A 23,395-nucleotide genomic window follows, 5' to 3' on the forward strand; every position below is an offset into this window, starting at 1 on the left:
TAAAACTCCTTTATGTGTAACATGATATGGGATTGTTTTATCAGGAAGAGCCTTTTATATAGTCTCTACCACAGATATGAACATTATGAGCCCCCCACTATAAGTCAGAGGGGGACCTCTCTCACTCCTATTCTGGTGCACTCCATATACTACACACATGGTCATTTTTTTGCAATGGCCGTCCATGACATACTATATAATGTCCTACAGCGCCCACTGCAGGGAATTTGCATAGCTGGAAATTTATTCCACCAACAAAATCAGTGGCATCATAGGCAGATTATAATGAGGGCAATCTGGGATACTGCCCGGGGCACAAAGGTGCAGGGGGCTCACAGCCAGATTGCCTTCACTATAAGGATTTGCGAGGCAGCATATACTCACCTCCCTCCTGATCCCCTGGTGCAGATCTCCAGGCAGGGAGCTTCCCTGGAACTATTCTACCAGCAACAAGGAAAGAAAGCACAGCTCCAGGGAAGTTCCCGTCACCGGCGCAATGACGTCATCAGAAGACAGGCGCCAGCATGTCCACACCGGCATCAAGAAGAAGGGGAGCCCAGGGAACGGAAGGGAGTTTGTTTGTTTTTTATAAGTGTATGGAATGTGTTGGGGCTCATGATGAATATAGGGGCTATGTGGGGGCTCACACTGTATATAGAGGTGCTATGTCGGGGCTCATACTTGATATAGGTGGCTATGTGGGAGCTTCTGCAGTAACAGGAGGCTGTGTGAGGGCTCATACTGTATATGGGGGCTGATACTGTAATTAGGGGCTATGTGAAGGCTCATGATTTATATAGGGGGTCTATGTTAGGGCTAGGTGGCCCTTGCATTCGTAACTACCTGGGGCTTGGATATTCTTAGCTTAAAAAGAAAAAAAGAAAGAGAAAGAAAGAAAGAGAAAGAAGGTGAGAAAGAAGGAGAGAAAGAAGGAGAGAAAGAAGGAGAGAAAGAAGGAGAGAAAGAAGGAGAGAAAGAAGGAGAGAAAGAAGGAGAGAAAGAAGGAGAGAAAGAAGGAGAGAAAGAAGGTGAGAAAGAAGGAGAGAAAGAAGGAGAGAAAGAAGGAGAGAAAGAAGGAGAGAAAGAAGGAGAGAAAGAAGGAGAGAAAGAAGGAGAGAAAGAAGGAGAGAAAGAAGGAGAGAAAGAAGGTGAGAAAGAAGGTGAGAAAGAGAGAAAGAAAGAAAAAAAGAGAGGGAAAAAAACAGAAAGAGAGAGAAAAGAAAGAAAAAAAGAGAGAAAGAAAGAGAAAGAGAAAAAAAGAAAAAGAAGGGAATTTTGTTTACTTACCGTAAATTCCTTTTCTTCTAGCTCTAATTGGGAGACCCAGACAATTGGGTGTATAGCTACTGCCTCCGGAGGCCACACAAAGTATTACACTTAAAAGTGTAAGGCCCCTCCCCTTCTGCCTATACACCCCCCGTGGGATCACGGGCTCCTCAGTTTTAGTGCAAAAGCAAGAAGGAGGAAAGCCAATAAACTGGTTTAAGCAAATTCAATCCGAAGGAATATCGGAGAACTGAAACCATTCAACATGAACAACATGTGTATACAAAAAAACAGGGGCGGGTGCTGGGTCTCCCAATTAGAGCTAGAAGAAAAGGAATTTACGGTAAGTAAACAAAATTCCCTTCTTCTTTGTCGCTCTATTGGGAGACCCAGACAATTGGGATGTCCAAAAGCAATCCCTGGGTGGGTAAAATAATACCTCGTAATAGAGCCGTAAGACGGCCCCTTTCTACAGGTGGGCAACCGCCGCCTGAAGGCTCGTCTGCCTATGCTGGCATCCGCCGAAGCATAGGTATGCACCTGACAGTGTTTCGTGAAAGTGTGGAGGCTGGACCAGGTAGCCGCCTGACACACAAGCTGAGCCGTAGCCTGGTGCCTCAAGCCCAGGACGCATCCACCGCTCTGGTAGAATGGACCTTCAGCCCTGAGGGAACCGTAAGGCCAGCAGCACAATAAGCTAGAGAATTGGTTCCTTGAACCACCGAGCCAGTCTTGATTTGGAAGCCTGCAACCCTTTACGCTGGCTAGCGACAAGGACAAGAGTGCTTCCGAGCGGCGTAGGGACGCCGTACGATCGATGAAGAGTCTGAGTGCTCTCACCAGATCTAATCAAGTGCAAATCCTTTTCACATTGGTGAACTGGATGAAGACAAACAGAGGGTACGGATACCCTGATTGAGATGAAAGGGGGGATTCCACCTTAGGGAGAAATTCCGGAACCGGACGCAGAACCCCTTGACCTGGTGAGACACCGGGAAGGGGACTTTGCATGACAATGCTGCCCCGACAGACACTCTCCGAAGTGAAGTGACTGTCCCTAGGAAAACCACTTTCTGCGAAAGGCGTGAGAGAGAAAAATCCCTCATAGGCTCGAATGGTGGTTTCTGCAGCACCATCAGCACCCTGTTCAAATCACAGGGTTCTAACAGTCGTTTGTAAGGAAGGACTAAGCGGCAAACCCCCTGCAGGAACGTGCGTACTTGAGGTAGTCTTGCTAGGCGCTTCTGAAAAAAATACAGAGAGCGCTGAGATTTGTCCCTTAAGGGAACCGAGCGACAAACCTTTTTCCAACCGAATTGCAGGAAGGAAAGAAAGTAGGCAAGGCAATTGGCCAGGGAGAAACTCCCTGAGCAGAGGACCAAGATAAGAATATCTTCCACGTTCTGTGGTAGATCTTGTCAGATGTGTGTTTTCTGGCCTGTCTCATAGTGGTAATGACCCCTTGAGATAACCCTGCAGATGCTAGGATCCAGGACTCAATGGCCACACAGTCAGGTTGAGGGTCGCAGAATTCAGAAGGAAAAAACGACCCTTGAGACAGCAAGTCTGGTCGGTCTGATAATTCCCCCGGTTGGCCTACCGTGAGATGCCACAGATCCGGGTACCACGACCTCGTTGGCCATTTTGGAGCGACGAGGATGGCGCGGCGGCAGTCGGACCTGATCTTGCGTAACACTCTGGGCAACAGTGCCAGAGGAGGGAACGCATAAGGGAGTTGAAACTGCGACCAATCCTGAACGAAGGCGTCTGCCGCCAGAGCTCTGTGATCCTGAGACCGCGCCATGAATGCCGGGACCTTGTTGTTGTGCTGAGACGCCATTAGGTCGACGTCCGGCATCCCCCAGCGGCAACAGATCTCCTGAAACACGTCCGGGTGAAGGGACCATTCCCCTGCATCCATGCCCTGGCGACTGAGAAAGTCTGCTTCCCAGTTTTCTACGCTCGGGATGTGAACTGCGGATATGGTGGGTGCTGTGGCTTCCACCCACAGCAGAATCCGCCGGACTTCCTGGAAGGCTTGCCGACTGCGTGTCCCACCTTGGTGGTTGATGTAAGCCACCGCTGTGGAGTTGTCCGACTGAATTCGGATCTGCCTGCCTTCCAGCCACTGCTGGAACGCTTTTAGGGCAAGATACACTGCCCTGATCTCCAGAACATTGATCTGAAGTGAGGACTCTTGCTGAGTCCACGTACCCTGAGCCCTGTGGTGGAGAAAGATCGCTCCCCACCCTGACAGACTCGCGTCCGTCGTGACCATCGCCCAGGACGGGGTTAGGCAAGATTTCTCTTTCGATAATGAGGTGGGAAGAAGCCACCACCGAAGGGAAGCCTTGGTTGCTTGAGAGAGGGAGACGTTCCTGTCTAGGGACGTCGGCATCCTGTCGCACTTGCGTAGGATGTCCCATTGAAGAGGACGCAGGTGAAACTGCGCGAAAGGGACTGCTTCCATTGCTGCCACCATCTTCCCCAGGAAGTGCATGAGGCGCCTCAAGGGGTGTGACCGACCTTGAAGGAGTGATTGTACCCCTGTCTGTAGTGAACGCTGTTTGTCCAGCAGAAGCTTCACTATCGCTGGAAGAGTAAGAAAACTCCATGCCAAGATATGTCAGCGATTGGACCGGTGTCAGATTTGACTTTGGAAAATTGATGATCCACCTGAAACTCTGTAGAATCTCCAGAGTAACGTTGCGGCTGTGTTGGCATGCCTCTTGAGAGGGTGCCTTGACCAGCAGATCGTCTAAGTAGGGTATCACTGAGTGACCCTGAGAGTGGAGGACCGCAACTACTGTAGCCATGACCTTGGTGAAAACCCTTGGGGGTGTCGCCAGGCCGAACGGCAGTGCCGCGAACTGAAGGTGTTCGTCTCCTATGGCGAAGCGCAAGAATTGCTGATGCTCAGGAGCAATTGGTACGTGGAGATAAGCATCCTGATATTGATCGATGCTAGGAAATCTCCTTGGGACATTGAGGCGATGACGGAGCGGAGGGATTCCATCCGGAACCGCCTGGTCCTTACGTGTTTGTTGAGCAGTTTTAGGTCCAAAACAGGACAGAAGGACCTGTCCATCTTTGGAACCACAAACAGGTTGGAGTAGAAACCGTGACCCTGTTGCTGAAGAGGAACCGGGACCACCACTCCTTCTGCCTGCAGAATGCCCACCGCCTGCAGCAGAGCCTTGGCTCGCTCGGGAGGCGGGGATGTTGTGAAGAATCGAGTCGGAGGACGAGAGCAGAACTCTATCCTGTAACCATGAGACAAAATGTCTCTCACCCAACGGTCTTTTACTTGTGGCAGCCAGGTGTCGCAAAAGCGGGAGAGCCTGCCACCGACCGAGGATGCGGTGTGAGGAGGCCGTAAGTCATGAGGAAGCCGCCTTGGTAGCGGCGCCTCCGGCGGTCTTTTTAGGGCGTGATTTAGACCGCTACGCGTCGGAGTTCCTCTGATCCTTCTGAGGCCTTTTGGACGAGGAGAATTGGACCTGCCTGCGCCCCGCAAGGACCGAACCTCGACTGTCCCCTCCTCTGTTGGGGTATGATCGGTGTAGCCTGAGGAAAGGATGTATCCTTTGCCTTGGATTGTTTGATGATTTCATCCAGTCGCTCACCAAACAAGCGGTCGCCAGAGAATGGCAAACTGGTTAGGCACTTTTTTGGAAGCAGAATCTGCCTTCCATTCCCACAACCACAAGGCTCTGCGTATTACCACTGAATTGCGCAACCGCCTTCCGGCTCGCCGAGTCCAGGACAGCATTAATGGCGTATGACGCAAACGCTGACGTTTGAGACGTTAAAGACGCAGCCTGCGACGCAGACATACGTGTGACTGCCTCAATTTGCGCTTGAGCCGCTGAGACCACTTGGAGCGCCCAGACGGCTGCGAAAGCTGGAGCAAAGACACGGCAATAGCTTCATAGATGGATTTCAACCAGAGCTCCATCTGTCTGTCAGTGGCATCTTTGAGTGAAGCCATATCTTCCACTGCAACTAAGGATTTAGCCGCTGGAGATAGGAGGTCCACATTGGAACACTGAACCCAGCCCTTGACAAGGTCAAAAGGGAAGAGATAACGTGTATCCTTAAGGCGTTTTGAAAAAACGATATCTGGACAAGCCTGGTGGTTCTGGACTGCCTCCCTGAAGTCAGAGTGATCCAGAAAGCGTACTCCATGTACGCTTGGGGAACCTGAAACGGAACTTCTCCTGCTGAGAAGCTGACTCCTCAGGCGTAGGAGCTGAGGGAGAAATAACCAACATATGGTTGATGGACGCCGTAAGATCGTTCACTACGGTGTCACAATCAGGTATATCCAGGTAGAGAACATTCTCAGGATCAGAATCCTGATCAGATACCTCCGCCTTATCATAGAGAGAGTCCCCATGCTGAGACCCTGAATGATGCGGTGACGTCAAGGGATGCTCCCAGCGAGGTCGCTTAGGGGGTCTGGGACTGCGGTCCGAGTCAGACCCCTCACCCTGGGATCCCTGAGACACTCCAGGAGCACCTTGTTGTACCAACTGGGGGGGGGGACCAGGGGCAATGAATCAACAGAGCCCATGGTCTGAGGGACCGGTCTGGACTGCAAGGCTTCTAGTATGTTAGCCATAGTCTCAGAAAGTCTGAAGTAAATACTGCAAACTCCGTCCCCATCACCTGGACCATTAGCAGAGACTCCGGCTGAGTAAGTTCCACAGGGGCCGTGCATTGCATACAATTGGGGTCCGTGGAACCTGCCGGCAGTATAGCCGTACATGCTGTACAGGCTGCATAGAAAAACCTGTGCTTTTGCACCCTTGTTTTTCACAGACGATATGCTGTTATCTCCCCCGACCATCAAGGAGGGTATATAGCCAAAATACAAAAGTGCGACCGAACAGTGCAATGTATAGCGTACAAGCATATATCTATATGTGCATTTCGGCACTAGTAGGGTCAGCACCACAGGTGCTGCTTACCGCCCGGTCACAGCGGGTGTGTGACCACCAGAATCCCTGCCAGGGTCTTCCCAAACTTGTCTCTTTTCTCAGTCACAGAAAAAACTGACATGAATGGCTGCCGGCGTCCTGTGTAGAGGAGGAGGCCGTGCCCCAGAAAGTGCGGGAATCCGGTTTCACACTGTGTACAGTGAGAGGGGTGGAGTATGCAAAGCATGCTCCATCTCTCAGCGCTGCCGTGCTGTGCAGCGTCACGCCCTTACCCTGACTGGCAGGCCAGTGGGCGGTAACGAAGTGAGAGTAGGCCGCAAAAGCCGGGGACTAGAGTGATTAAGCGCGGCCCGGCATATAAGCCCCGGTCGGCGCGGAAGTCCCCGGCGCACCACAAGTCCCAGCCGCGCCTGAGATAAAAATGGCAGCGGCGGTTAGCGCGGCAGTCCCTCAATACTCTAACACACCCAGCACGCTGTAGTGTGCGATGGCACCAGTGCGGGCAGCGCCGCCATCCCTGGCGCACTAACACACCCAGCAGTGCTGCCGTGTGTCTGTGCGCGGTCCCCTTCATGGGGACACAGAGTACCTCAACGTAGCAGGGCCATGTCCCTGAGGATACTCAGCTCCATGTCCAGCAGATTCCCAGGGGCTGTGGATGGAGCACGGCCTCAGTGCCTGGAGACCGATAAGATCCCACTTCACCCAGAGCCCTAAGGGGATGGGGAAGGAAAGCAGCATGTGGGCTCCAGCCTCCGTACCCGCAATGGGTACCTCAACCTTAACAAACACCGCCGACAAAAGTGGGGTGAGAAGGGAGCATGCTGGGGGCCCTAGTATGGGCCCTCTTTTCTTCCATCCGACATAGTCAGCAGCTGCTGCTGACTAAACAGTGGAGCTATGCGTGGATGTCTGACCTCCTTCGCACAAAGCATGAAAACTGAGGAGCCCGTGATCCCACGGGGGGTGTATAGGCAGAAGGGGAGGGGCCTTACACTTTTAAGTGTAATACTTTGTGTGGCCTCCGGAGGCAGTAGCTATACACCCAATTGTCTGGGTCTCCCAATAGAGCGACAAAGAAAAAGAGAAAGAAAGAAAGAGAGAAAGAAAAAAAGAGAAAAAAAGAGAAAGAGAAAAAGAAAGAGAAAGAGAGAGAAAGCTAGAGAGAAAGAGAAAGAGAGAAATATGTCACCACTTGTCATAACATGAGAGGAACATAAGACCTCCAAATGGACCACCATTCCCCAAATTGTGCCCCCAACACCCCATCCCCACAACCCTAAGAGACACAGAGAGGAAGAGACAGAGAAAAATGTGCGTGTAGTCACGCTATAAATGGACGACGCTTAATCAGCCTGTGGTCCTCATTCTTACCATTATGGGATCCAGATTTTCAGCATCTTGGGGATGGAAGACGGTCATCAGTGCCTCTGTGCTCACAGTTTTACTAGAGCCTCTGGAGTCCAGCATGGGGTGCCCGTCCTGGAATTCGGCTGCGTGGTCATTGTAGCCAGTCTGTAATAAAGGCAAAATAATTATCAGTGGACACATGGTATAAAATGATTGGTGACATTCAGTATTTAGAAATGTTATAGCCCTCAACTAACGGCCCATGCTGAGGTGTCATTAGCATGACACTCCAGTGTAAAACCAAATCAGTCCCTTAATATTATTAATCAACTAAATCGAGGGCGGTCATCTAAGCAGGAAGCGACTGTCAGCAAAAGGCACAGAAATAATTTATAAAAAAACTTCATTGCCATCAGAACAGTGATGGCTTGCAGCCATGTAACACAGATCCTCTGGCGGACATGCACAGAAAAGGGCCCCTGTGGAAGAACAGAATATGGGCCCTTCAAAGTCCAATAGCTCCTCATTATGCCCAATTCTACCTGCTTTGGAGGTGGTAGTGGCCCCTCACCTCGTCGGCCCCTGTGCAGCTGCACAGGTTGCATCAATGGTATGTCCGCCCATGACATGATCTATATCTTGTAGATACATAACGTCACGAAAAGGGAATTCACACCAAGCAACCAACTTACTCTTATATTATCTTATATTATAGGGATTCTTACTGCAGGATATCGGCAACAACTCACCACAGTGTAGGCGATGTGCTGGGGACTAGTCACGGCATATTTGGACCTCAGCCGGGCCACCAGGGAGTCAAAGTCTCGAACATCAGTGAAACGGAAAATATTTTTCCCCTTGGTACTGATTGTGACGGCTCTTGTGGACGCATCCGACTTCTCCACTCCCACAATCTGCAGATAAAAGTTATAAAACATTCACTGGAGACAGACACCAGATATTAACACAAGTACACACAGTTTTTTATTTTTATTTAGTTACTATAAAACACACTGCACAGATATTTTTCCATTTTTTAATGGATTTTCTTTAACTATAAAATAATCAATAAATGATGGCATATAGGGTATTTAAAAGGCCTTGAGAGGTTTTTTTTTATATTTTTTTACAAAAAAGTATTTTAACCCCTTCATGACCAAGTATGTACCGGTACGTCCTAAATCATGAAGGGGTGATCACCTCTAGCTGCTGCATACAGCCGGCAGTGATCTATGCACATGTCTGCTGATTTGAACAGTTGACATGTGTGCCTTGCAGGCGCAGGTGGAACTGTGATCCACTCGCGCCTATTAACTCCTTAAATCGCACTGTCAAAATATGACAGCGCAATTTAAATGCCCGGAGAGGGTAATGCGCACTTACCCACTGCCATCGAAGGCCCCGTGTAGTGATCACGGGGAGCTGATGGTTGCCATGGTAGCACAGGGTCATAGGATGACTCCTGTCACTATCATGACTCCACTTCCTGTTACAGCCGACAAAGTGCTGACTGTAACAGAAGACGAGCATTTCTGCTGCTCTGACCTGTGCAACTCTGATTGGGAGAAATGAACGAGTGATCAGACAGCTGATCCTTATAGTCTCCTAGGGGGACTGGTATAAAAAAAAAAAAAAAAAAAAAAGTTCAAATTCAAATTACCCATTTGCCCCACTGAAAATTAAAGGGTTAAAAAAATACACACATTTGGTATTGCCACACTCAGAAAATCCCGATCTATCAAAATATAAATTCAATTGATCTGATCAGTAAACGGCATAGCAGCAAAAAAATTCCAAACGACAATATTACGGAATATTAGTGTCGTAAATTTTGCGCAAAATGCAATAACAGGCGATCAAAACGTAGCATCTGCGCAAAAATGATATCATTAAAAATGTTCGCTCGAGATGCAAAAAAATAAGCCATCACTGGGCCCCATATCCCGAAAAATGAGAATGCTTGGGTTTGTGGAATATGGCACAAAAAGTAGGCCACTTTTTGTTGGACAAACTTTAGATTTTTTTTTTAACCCCTTAGATAAAAGTAAAAGAATACATGTTTGGTATCTATGAACTCGCACTGACCTGCAGCATCACACCAACACATCAATTTTACCATACATTGAACACAGTTAATAAAATAACCAAGAAATAATTTTTTGGAGTTTTTCTGTACTTCGATTTTTTTTTTTGCAGTTTTCCAGTACACTATATGGTAAAACTTATGGTTTCATTTAAAAGTATAACTCGTCCCGCAAGAAAAAACAAGCCCTCATATGGCAAGATTGATGAAAAAAATAAAGTTACGGCTCTTGGAAGAAGGGGAGCAAAAAAACCCAAAAACACAACAGAAAAATCGCCCGGGGTTAAGGGGTTAAAAGGAAATAGGTCACCAGATTATGTTAACCCCATTTGAGAGCAGAATGATGTAGGGGCAGACACCCTGGTGCCAGCGATGTGTCACTCACTGGGCTGCTTGCAGTCATTGCGATAAAATCACTTATCTGCTATAGATCTAGTAGTGCTCTGAATGCTGAGCTCTGTATTACTCCGTCCACAACACTGATTGGCAGCTTACTGCCCATGAACAGTGTAGACAGAAAGCTGTAAATCAGTGGTGAGGGCGGGGTTACACAGAGCTCATGAATATGGAGGACTACATGGCCGTAGATTGACTAGTCCTCTAGTTCTAATCTCCTGCTGATACAGTGATTTTATCAAAACTAAAACAAGCAGCCGAGTAAGTGACATCACTGGAATCAGGTTCTCTGTCTCTACATTATCCTGCTCTCAGATTAAGAGGCAAAAACCTGGTGACAGATTCGCTTTAAGGGAAACCTAGATAGTTATAAAATTAGTGAAGGTTTCCCATCTGGGGAATTTTTTTTCCAATAAGGTCTTCGTGTTCACGAGGTTGTGACATGGCCGCTCATATGTGACTTGTGGTCACGTGCTGACTAGCCTCTTTTTCTCCTCTCAATCGCAGTGTTCAAACAGAGCAAAAACTTAAGAGTACATAGATCAAACACTGAAACATTGGTTTCCCATATCTGTGAAACACGGACCATTCTCACATCGAAGGACCCAACACGTGCTAAGTGCTTCATATGCAACAATGAAGTAGATTGCCTGGTCTTGTGAACTGAGCTGTGGTGTTGGGTCTTCTAATGTGAGAAAGGTCGGTGTTTCACAGACGTGTAGAATCGGCCTTAGCATTGCCCATATTAGACACCATTACTAATTCTATAACTGGCTTGGAGAACCCTTTAACAACTGCATCATTGATGGCTTATGTACTAAGCATCCTCACGGTCACACTAGCATCTCTGGACTTTACCGGACCCATCAGAGATCTACCAATTAGTCTCAATCTACTAGTTGCCAAACTGTGATTTAGACCAGCGCTTCTCACACTGTGCGCCTGGCCTCCCCAATGCATTGCCCCATAGTTGTGAAGACCAGAATAATATTAATTCTTGTGTAGACTTTCATTAGTGGTGAGGCTCAGACATCATCTTGGTCTGCCAGGTGAGGCTTTGGCACAATTTTGGTCTACTTTGGCCCAACGAGAAAACGTTTGAAAAAGCCTAAAGGGCACTTTACATGCTGCGATATCGCAAGCGATATCGTGAGCATACCCGCCCCCGTCGGTTGTGTGTCACGGGCAAATCGCTGCCCGTGGCACACAACATCGCTAACATCCGTCACACATACTTACCTGCCTTGCGACGTCGCTGTGGCCGGCGAACCGCCTCCTTTCTAAGGGGGCGGTTAGTTCGGCATCACAGCGACGTCACTAAGCGGCCGCCCAATAGAAGCGGAGGGACGGAGATGAGCGGGACGAACATCCCGCCCACCTCCTTCCTTCCTCATTGCGGGCGGCCGCAGTTAAACTGTTGTTCGTCGTTCCTGTGGTGTCACACGTAGCGATGTGTGCTGCCGCAGGAACGACGAACAACCTGCGTCCTGCAACAGCAACGATAATCGGGAACGGAACGACGCGTCAGCGATCAGGTAAGTAATTTTGATCGTTAACGGTTGTTCGTGCGTTTCACACGCAACAACGTCGCTAACGAGGCCAGATGTGCGTCACGAATTCCGTGACCCCAACGACATCTCGTTAGCGATGTCGTTGCGTGTAAAACGGCCTTTAGTCTAGCCCATTAAACTGATTTGACTATTGCTTTCAGACCTAAAAAATGCATTTTAAAGGGGTTGTGACAGTATGAAGACTACCCTTCATTCATGTCTTATAAAGCCATAGGATGTTATAAAGTAAGGTCTCACCATGGGATAAGTGGATTTACCTCTCTTAATGGGATGATTGTGCTGTACAAACTACCATCATGGCTTGCAAAACAAATGTAGTTCTCGGAAACGCACATCTTGCCCAGTGCATTCATATGGCTGAAAGGTATCCACAGGAAACACTCATGCACCTCCTTCAAGATTTCTTCTTTGGGCAGTCTAAAGTATGTAGTGAAATTTTCACTGTGAGCACGACTCTCCAGACCCCTAAAAGAGCAAGGTAAGTAAGTAATCTGCACACTTGTTACAAACTGAAAGAAAATTAGAAAGACCTGTTGTTACACAATGTACAGCAAGGGTAAAAATACAACAAAGAGGTTTTCCACTACTAATGACACCCCCTTTCTTTTATCCTAACTATTCCTACCTAACACTTTCTAATATACTTCTATCTACTCTGCTCTAGTAAGCTTATCTCTAATAGGCCTGTAAAGAACTTTATTGTTGTTGTAGCTTTGATTCTTCTGTCTGCGGACAGGAATCAGCCAACTGAGCAGGGCACATCACTAGTGGGGGCTGAGAGGAGAGTCAAGTGTGATCTGGACATGTATGTCCAAGTTGTTGTCACTAACCGAGAGGCAGCCTGGCCCCCACCAGTGACGTACCCTGCTCAGCTTAACCGATTCCGGTCTGCAAACCGGAAGGATCAAGGCTACAACAACAATAAAAGTATTTACGAGCCTCTTAGAGATAAGCTTACAGAAGCAGGGTAGATAGCAGAAGTATACTAGGAAAATGTTAGTTAGGAATAGTTTGGATAAAAGAAAGGGGGTCACATTGGTACTGGAATACGTCTTTAAATCTACAACAGCTTTACAAGTGATTTACGTGACCAGCAGACACAAGAAATGATTGTAACATCAAATCAGATTCCAGATTTTTTTTTTAGCATGTTAGAAAATTAAAACTGTATTCTGATTGGTCGGTTTGGGAAGGTTTGGTCACAGTGTGGTCATTCAATGGATGAGTTGATGTAATGCATTGATATGAACTATTGGAACTTCTGCCATAAGCAGACCTTTGATTACACAGTGCTTAGTTTGGAGCTTTTTCTATCTGGAGCTGTATCAAAGATGTGACATGCACTCTCTAGTGTTTCCATCCGGAGCTGTATCAAATATATGACATGCACCTTCTTTTTGACCATCAAGTGTTTTGGGTTTTTTTGTTTTTTAAACTTTAAGCGCAAGGAAAATCCTCAAAAAACTCAACATATCAACAGCAAAGTGGTTTTTACAATATAATTGAATAGGAAGAAGCCTTCAAGTGTTTTTGGAGTTATTTTTCAGGCATCTTGGGGAGCAGATCAACTCAAAAAGATTCCTTAAAAAGCTCACTGTGCATATGCCCTTACTGCCTTGAAGTTCACAGGGACTTTGTGATCAGCTGCTATCATCTGGGGAAAACATACAAAATCCCAACTTTAAGAAATGTGCTATCACTATGCTACAGCGACACGATTGTTCCATCACATCAAAGAAACAGCCGGTGACTGCAGCGGATCTTTGTGTTTTGGATAATGATGTACAATTTGCAAATAAATATGGAAAAAAAATTCTAAAGCTAAAGCTTTTATAAATCCTTTTACTTATGACTTCAGGGATCTAAATGATGTCCAATTTTATTATAATTAGTGGTAAAATAAATAAAAGGCTCCATTTTAGTTATCTATTTGGATAAAAGTTGGAAAATGCTTTTCGAGTGTGTAATATCCCGTCGTATTCTCTCCTTACACTGAAGAATGCAACGTGATCATTAATCAGCTGAAGTATTGCCACGTAGAAAGGTTTATGAAAACCTGCCTGTCTGTACTGATCATAGGGGTCCTGCAATCAACACCCCCAAGGATCCGCCGTCATCCTAGAAAAAAAAGTGACAAGCGAGTCCTCTCTCTGCAGCAAGACTCGTCGATACTGCTGCAGCCAATCACTGAGCCCAGCGGTTCTGAGTGGCTTGTAGTGTTCTCTAGAGCAAAGCCGCTAACCTCAATGACTGACTGCAGCGCTGCCGATGTAGCTTCAAGACTATAGACATTAACAAACAACGAGAGCAGCATTAGAGACTCAGCGGTGGACCCATGGAGAGCGAGTGAAGCACAGTTACCATATTTTTCGCTTTATAAGACGCACCCCAAATTTGGTGAAAAGAGAAAAAAAATGTTTTTTTTTTAATGTTAAATTGGGTCAGTCTTATAATCCCAGTATCCGTCTAACAAATCATATAGGGTATATGTCCCTCATAGCCCCCCATCCTAAAATTAGCCCCCTTAATCTGGATATGGCCCCCTTATATTGAATATAGCCCACTTGTGCTGGCACACATCCCCCAGTGATGCCACATGTCCCCCATTGATGGCACACGTCCCTCATTAATGGCACACGTCCCCCATTAATGGCACACGTCCCCTATTGCTGGCACACGTCCCCTATTGCTGGCACACGTCCCCTATTGCTGGCACACGTCCCCTATTGCTGGCACACGTCCCCTATTGCTGGCACACGTCCCCTATTGCTGGCACACGTCCCCTATTGCTGGCACACGTCCCCTATTGCCGGCACACGTCCCCTATTGCCGGCACACGTCCCCTATTGCCGGCACACGTCCACCATTGATGGCACACGTCCCCCATTGATGGCACACGTCCCCCATTGATGGCACACGTCCCCCATTGATGGCTCACGTCCCCCATTCATGGCACACGTCCCCTATTGCTGGCACACGTCCCCTATTGCTGGCACACGTCCCCTATTGCTGGCACACGTCTCCCATTGATGGCACACGTCCCCCTGTGCTGGCACATGTCCCTTATTGATGGCACACTTCCCCTATTGATGACACACTTCCCCTATTGATGGCACACTTCCCCTATTGATGGCACACTTCCCCTATTGATGGCACACTTCCCCTATTGATGGCACACGTCCCCTACAGCTGGCACAGGTCTCCTATAGATTGCACAGGTCTCCTATAGATGGTACACGTCCCCCTCTTCTGCCCATGGCCTCCTATGCATGGCACACGTCCCCCTGTGTTTGATATGGTCCCCATGCTGCTGCCCATAGTAAAATAAAAACTCTTTACTTACCTTTTCCAGCGCTGTCCTCCCTCGTATCTCCCTCCGTGCTGCTGAGCTCCTGCACTTTCTGTTTCTCGGTGCCGGTCATGTGATCGGCACAGCAGAGTGACATCATCTCTGGGTACCTGATCACAACGGCAGCAGGGAGACATCGGGAGATCAGCGCTGGAGGCGGTAAGTAAAGCTTTTTTATTTTAGGATGGGTAGCAGCATGGGGGCCATATCTAACACGGGGGAGCATGTGCCATCAAAGGGGGGCGCAGGCACATATAATATGTGCCACTCCCCCAGCCCATCACCAGGGTACGGTTTCAGCACCACGGTGATGGACAGCGGCAGTGCATATTATATGAGCGGGAGCAGGAGATCTCCCGCTTCCTCCTGCAGCCTCCACCAGCCTGCCTCAGCCGCCAGCACCACACCAGAGCTGCCCCCACCTCCCCTGGGCTCTGATGTATATAATCCGTATATTTGGATTATAAAGACGCACACCCTACTTTTCCCACAAAAGTGCGTCTTATAATGCGAAAAATACGGTAATTTTTTTTTTTGTTACTAAATTGCAGCTTCAAGACAAGGGATTTCTGAAACTGGAAAACCCCTTTAAGAGGCATTGGGAGAAAAGTCTTGCACTATGAGCCAGCTGTTTCACACGCTATAAAACAAAGACATGGCAGAAGGTGTCAGGATCTGCAGCAGAAGGAAATATCTACATGGCATTACTGGCGTTCATGTTAAACAAATAACTAAATCCCTTGCAGCTGCTAAAACAGAAAGGAAACCCGGTGCTGATATTAAATAAGCAAGAAAAGAGTTCTGTATACACCTGGTGTCGGCAGCAGGTTGTTGACTATGGCGGATACAGATATTGGATCACATTCATTATAACTCCATAGCGTCTGTTTTCCCAATACAAAAAAAAATCTCCAAATCTACGACATAAATTTGTATTTAAGAGGAACCTGTCAGGAGCTTTTATACCCCAAAATCCCCCCACTGTGCGGTCTGTTCACTTTCCAACCTATATGTATTATTCCTTCCTTTGATCATACTGCATTTTTGGGGGCAGGTATTTTTCCTTTACAGTATCTATTGTACAAGTTAATTAAATTGTAAATTATATATCAGGCTTTTATAGACATGGCAATAACAAATCCGCTCATATAATGTCTTATTTTTCAAAGAAATTGACAACAACATTTTAGTGGTTAAAGGGAATCTGAAAACAGGTTATTCCTATGTAATTTGAGAGCTACCGTAAATGATATAGGGGTATTGAGCCTGATTTCATCAATACATGTATATCACTTATTGGACTGTTGGAGCAGTTTTGATAAGATCCCCGTTTTCTATGTCATACCGCGTTTCCCCAAAAATAACACCCGGGCTTGTATTATTTTTTGCCCCCAAAAACGCGCTAGGGCTTAATTTATGGGGTAAGGCTTATTTTGGGGGAAAACAGGTTAGGGGTAAGTTTACCCCCCAAAAAAGGCAGACCCCCCTCCCCCAGGAGAATCATACTTGCCAAACCCCAGAAATCTGCGTCGCTCCTAGGTCCAAAGCGTGCACTCCCTGCAGGTCACTGTCTGCTCCATAGAGGTCCTCCCCTGTTTCCGTCCAGCCAACGCACGCACGCACACACCTGGAATGCTGTGAACGTGAGGACCTGCGGTGGAATGCATCAATGTGTTCCACCGCAGGTCCTCAAGGTGTTCCACCGCAGGTCCTCAAGGTGTTCCACCGCAGGTCCTCAAGGTGTTCCACCGCAGGTCCTCAAGGTGTTCCACAGCATCCCAGGTAACCAGAGCAGTAAGGTATCACCGGATGTGTTTGTGTTCCACTGGGTCTGTCTTCTCTCTTTTGGGGGTGTCTGCTTTCTATAATAAAGTGTCTGGCAGTATCTTTAACTTCTTTAACTACATGGACACTTCATTATTCAACCGCAATAGGATCTTATTTTCGGGGAAGGGCTTATATTTAAGCCTTACTTTGAAAAGGCCAAAAATTCCTGCTAGGGTTTATTTTTGGGGAAACACGGTAGATGATGTAGCAGTTCTCTGAATGCTGAGCTTTCAGTGCCCGCCCCACCCCTGCCCATACCCCTGATTGGTAGTTTTCTGTGTAGACTGTACATAGTCAGCAAGCTGCCTGCAATCAGTGGTGGAGGAAGGGTAAAACAGAGTGGAACAGATTTCCTGGCAGGAAACACCTAGTTTTGCAGTGATAATCTCCTGCTGATAAAACTCTGATTGTACTGAAACTACTGCAAGCTGATGAGTTAGTGACAAATCCCTGTCCATACATTATGCTACTCTAAGATTACATAGCAAAAATCTGCAGACCGAGTCACATTAAATAGGATGGACTATGATCGCTGCTGACTGTATAATACAGCTGGAATAAAACTTATATAGAGTAGACCCAGCACCTGAGCCCGCTGTGCCAGAGCAGACATAACGACTCTACAAACACTATGCCACTACAATGTATATAGGGACAAAGTTCGAAAGCTATTCACCTACAGTATAAACCAGTGGTGGTGCAAAGAAATTACTTTAGGAATAAACAGTTAAAAAAAAAAAAAATCAAAATGTTCATTGCATTTGGAAAATTCATACTTAAAATGTCATGCAAAAGCAAAGTTCCCAGTATGTGCTGTTGAGGCCACGGTAGCAGTCTGATGCTACATGCTATTGCAGGTAACGCTATGAACAGTGTGCGGTTGAGGGGGATTTAGTCTTGGCAAGATGAATATTACACCAGTGGCTTTCTTAAGGTCATCAATTCCTGTGACATCCATTGCTGGTGTTACGTGAGAAAAGCAGGATTCAGTAGAAGGTATAACTTGTCAGCAGCACACACTATGGAGAGATGGAGTGACCTATGTAGAAGGTGGAAGAAGGAAAAAGGACAAGTTCCGATGGAAAGGCTGGACCAGGTAACGGGTGTCAGATGCTTACCTCTTTGTGATTTGCAGAGGATCATTTAATATCGGGTCGTTCTCAAAGGTCTCTTTATCAAAAAGTCTTTTAATAGCATAACCTGCGAGCTGCTCCATCAGCAGGAAGGTCTCATTTATGTGCAGCAGCATAGAAAAGTAATGGTCTTCCCCGCGAGACAAGACATGGACGCTCTCTGTGAGGAGCACGGTGGACGTCTTCTCCAGCCTCGAGATCTCATCCCACGAGATGATGAGTTTAACTGGGGTAAGAAAGGGAAAATTCAGACTATTAAACATTAGCATCATACATCAAACCCGATTTCTAACATCACACACGGACATCATCTAACATCACACACGTACACCATCATCTAACATCACACATGTACACCATCATCTAACATCACACACGTACACCATCATCTAACATCACACATGTACACCATCATCTAACATCACACACGTACACCATCATCTAACATCACACACAGACCCCATCATCTAACATCACACACGTACACCATCATCTAACATCACACACGTACACCATCATCTAACATCACACACAGACACCATCATCTAACATCACACACGTACACCATCATCTAACATCACACACGTACACCATCATCTAACATCACACACAGACCCCATCATCTAACATCACACACGTACACCATCATCTAACATCACACACGTACACCATCATCTAACATCACACACAGACCCCATCATCTAACATCACACATAGACCCCATCATCTAACATCACACATAGACCGCATCATCTAACATCACACATAGACCGCATCATCTAACATCACACAGACCGCATCATCTAACATCACACAGACCGCATCATCTAACATCACACATAGACTGCATCATCTAACATCACACACATACACCAACATCTAACATCACACATAGACCTCATCATCTAACATCACACATAGACCCCATCATCTAACATCACACATAGACCCCATCATCTAACATCACACATAGACCCCATCATCTAACATCACACATAGACCCCATCATCTAACATCACACATAGACTGCATCATCTAACATCACACATAGACCCCATCATCTAACATCACACATAGACCGCATCATCTAACATCACACACATACACCATCATCTAACATCACACATAGACCTCATCATCTAACATCACACATAGACCCCATCATCTAACATCACACATAGACCGCATCATCTAACATCACACATAGACCCCATCATCTGACATCACACATAGACCTCATCATCTAACATCACACATAGACTGCATCATCTAACATCACACATAGACTGCATCATCTAACATCACACATAGACTGCATCATCTAACATCACACATAGACCCCATCATCTAACATCACACACATACACCATCATCTAACATCACACATAGACCCCATCATCTAACATCACACACATACACCATCATCTAACATCACACACATACACCATCATCTAACATCACACATAGACCGCATCATCTAACATCACACATAGACCGCATCATCTGACATCACACATAGACCCCATCATATAACATCACACACATACACCATCATCTAACATCACACATAGACCCCATCATCTAACATCACACATAGACCCCATCATCTAACATCACACACATACACCATCATCTAACATCACACATAGACCCCATCATCTAACATCACACATAGACCTCATCATCTAACATCACACATAGACTGCATCATCTAACATCACACATAGACTGCATCATCTAACATCACACATAGACCTCATCATCTAACATCACACACATACACCATCCTCTAACATCACACATAGACCTCATCATCTAACATCACACACATACACCATCATCTAACATCACACACGTACACCATCATCTTACATCGCACACGTACACCATCATCTAACATCACACATAGACTGCATCATCTTACATCACACATAGACCTCATCTAACATCACACATAGACCTCATCATCTAACATCACACATAGACCTCATCATCTAACATCACACATAGACTGCATCATCTAACATCACACACATACACCATCATCTAACATCACACACGTACACCATCATCTTACATCGCACACGTACACCATCATCTAACATCACACATAGACCTCATCATCTAACATCACACATAGACTGCATCATCTAACATCACACATAGACTGCATCATCTTACATCACACATAGACTGCATCATCTAATATCACACGTAGTACACCATTATCTAACATCACACATAGACCCCATCTAACATCACACAGACTGCATCATCTAACATCACACATAGACTGCATCATCGTACATCACACACATACACCATCATCTAACATCACACATAGACCCCATCATCTAACATCACACATAGACCCCATCATGTAACATCACACATAGACTGCATCATCTAACATCACACACATACACCATCATCTAACATCACACATAGACCCCATCATCTAACATCACACGCATACACCATCATCTAACATCACACATAGACCCCATCATCTAACATCACACATAGACCCCATCATCTGAAATCACACATAGACCTCATCATCTAACATCACACATAGACCGCATCATCTAACATCACACAGACTGCATCATCTAATATCACACACATACACCATCATCTAACATCACACATAGACCGCATCATCTCACATCACACATAGACTGCATCATCTAACATCACACACATACACCATCTAACATCACACATATACCTCATCATCTAACATCACACATAGACATCATCTAACATCACACATAGACCGCATCATCTAACATCACACATAGACCGCATCATCTAACATCACACAGACCGCATCATCTAACATCACACATAGACTGCATCATCTAACATCACACACATACACCAACATCTAACATCACACACATACACCATCTAACATCACACATAGACCTCATCATCTAACATCACACTTATACACCATCATCTAACATCACACACATACACCATCTAACATCACACATAGACCCCATCATCTAACATCACACACATACACCATCATCTAACATCACACACATACACCATCATCTAACATCACACATAGACCTCATCATCTAACATCACACATAGACCCCATCATCTAACATCACACATAGACCCCATCATCTAACATCACACATAGACCGCATCATCTAACATCACACATAGACCGCATCATCTGACATCACACATAGACCTCATCATCTAACATCACACATAGACCTCATCATCTAAGATCACACATAGACTGCATCATCTAACATCACACATAGACCCCATCATCTAACATCACACACAGACCCCATCATCTAACATCACACATAGACCCCATCATCTAACATCACACATAGACTGCATCATCTAACATCACACATAGACTGCATCATCTAACATCACACATAGACCTCATCATCTAACATCACACACATACACCATCCTCTAACATCACACATAGACCGTATCATCTAACATCACACATAGACCCCATCATCTAACATCACACATAGACCCCATCATCTTACATCACACATATACTGCATCATCTAATATCACACACGTAGTACACCATCATTTTACATCACACACATACACCATCATGTAACATCACACACATACACCATCATGTAACATCACACACATATACCATCTAACATCACACACATACACCATCCTCTAACATCACACATAGACCGTATCATCTAACATCACACATAGACCCTATCATCTAACATCACACATAGACCCCATCATCTAACATCACACATAGACCGCATCATCTAATATCACACACGGACACCATCATCTAACATCGCACATGTACACCATCACCTAACATCTCATAGACCCCCATTGTTTAACATCATACATACATCCCATCACCTAACATCACACATGTACACCATCACTTAACATCACACACACACACACAATCATCTTTCACTCCTATGTTACACCATCATTTATCACACATGTACACCATCTAATATCACATATAGGCCCTAACATCTAACATCACACACGTACACCATCATCTAACATCATATACGTACACCATCATCTAGCATCACACATAGACCCCATCATGTAACATCACACATAGGCCCGGACATTTAACATCACACACATACGTCATCGTCTAACATCACAAACAGACCCCATCTAACATCATACACATACCCATCATCTAACATTATACAAACCCTACCATCTAACATTCCACACGTACAACATCATCTAACATGGCACATCGAACCCATCATCTAACATCCCACATGTACACCATCATCTATCACACATAGGCCCAACATCCCACATAGACCCCATCAACTAATATCACACAAGTACACCATCGTCTAACATTACACACGGACACCATCTAACATCATACACAGACACATCATCTAACATCACACATGAACACCCATCATTTCGCATCACACATAGACCCCATCATCTCGCATCACACATAGACCCCATCATCTCGCATCACACATAGACCCCAACATCTATCACACCTAGGCCTATCATCTAACATCACACATGGGCACTAACATCACACATGTACCCGATCATGTAACAACACACATACACCCCATCATCTAACATCATACATAGACCCCATTATCTAAAATCACACACACACACCATCATCTAACATCATACATAGACCCCATTATCTAACATTAGCCATGTACACCATCATCTAACATAAAACATGTTCACGGTTTGGACAGCTGATCCTTTTGCTCTCTAGATATAAGCCTCCATCAGACTGACAGCAGCGCTCTCATAGAGAGCACAGAAGCACTTGGCAGAATGGGGTGAGATAGGTGTCGGTGAGCGATCGGCTGAAGCATTGTTCTACCAACATCTATCTAAGCTGTACGTGGAGCCAACCTCATTACCTATGGTCAGACATTCACTGGTATTACATATTATTCAAAATGCTTTAATGACATTTAGCATTAATCTTCCTCTTTTCCAACTAGGTACATTCATGTAGAATAGATAAATGTATAATATTCTTTACAGATCAAACAGAAAATCATATCAGCTTACTGGGAATAATAAATGAATCAGATAGTGAGGATATCCAGCAGTGGATGAAAGCGATCTGCTATCAGCATCCTAATCCTCCTGTCCTGGGGGGATCTCAGGGAGCTGACATTTCATTTAATAGGAAATGCTTGTAGTGATTCTTTTTTATTTAGTCAATGTTTTTACACTTAGAAACCCTCTGACCAAGACTAAAAGAAATCAAGATGATAGAGCGAAAATGTGGAGCTCCTTAATGTTCTGATTAAAGCGTCTTCCTAGGACTTTGATAATGATGTTAGGAGCCCTTCTTACCAGATCGGTGGGTCTATGCTGTCTCCCGACCCACCAATTGGCCGATTGACCACAGTTGCTGCCATCCCCATCCCCGTGTCATTGGACTTTATATACAGTTCCAATATTGA

The 23,395-nt window shown here is 45.8% G+C and overlaps 1 protein-coding gene across 1 annotated transcript in view; it reads right to left on the reverse strand.

The window, feature by feature from the left end:
• The window catches only part of TBC1D8B (TBC1 domain family member 8B), a 133,062-nt gene that overhangs the window by 78,212 nt on the left and 31,455 nt on the right, over window positions 1-23,395 (reverse strand). Inside the window, exons 5-8 of the mRNA XM_075323816.1 lie at window positions 17,904-18,144; window positions 11,867-12,074; window positions 8,309-8,473; window positions 7,584-7,724 (exon numbers count right to left, since the gene is read on the reverse strand). Of these exons, the coding sequence (XP_075179931.1) occupies window positions 7,584-7,724; window positions 8,309-8,473; window positions 11,867-12,074; window positions 17,904-18,144 (755 nt within the window). The remainder of the gene's footprint in view (window positions 1-7,583; window positions 7,725-8,308; window positions 8,474-11,866; window positions 12,075-17,903; window positions 18,145-23,395) is intronic.

Source organism: Anomaloglossus baeobatrachus, chromosome 9 (assembly GCF_048569485.1).
Source record: "Anomaloglossus baeobatrachus isolate aAnoBae1 chromosome 9, aAnoBae1.hap1, whole genome shotgun sequence".
Lineage (NCBI taxonomy): Eukaryota > Metazoa > Chordata > Amphibia > Anura > Aromobatidae > Anomaloglossus > Anomaloglossus baeobatrachus.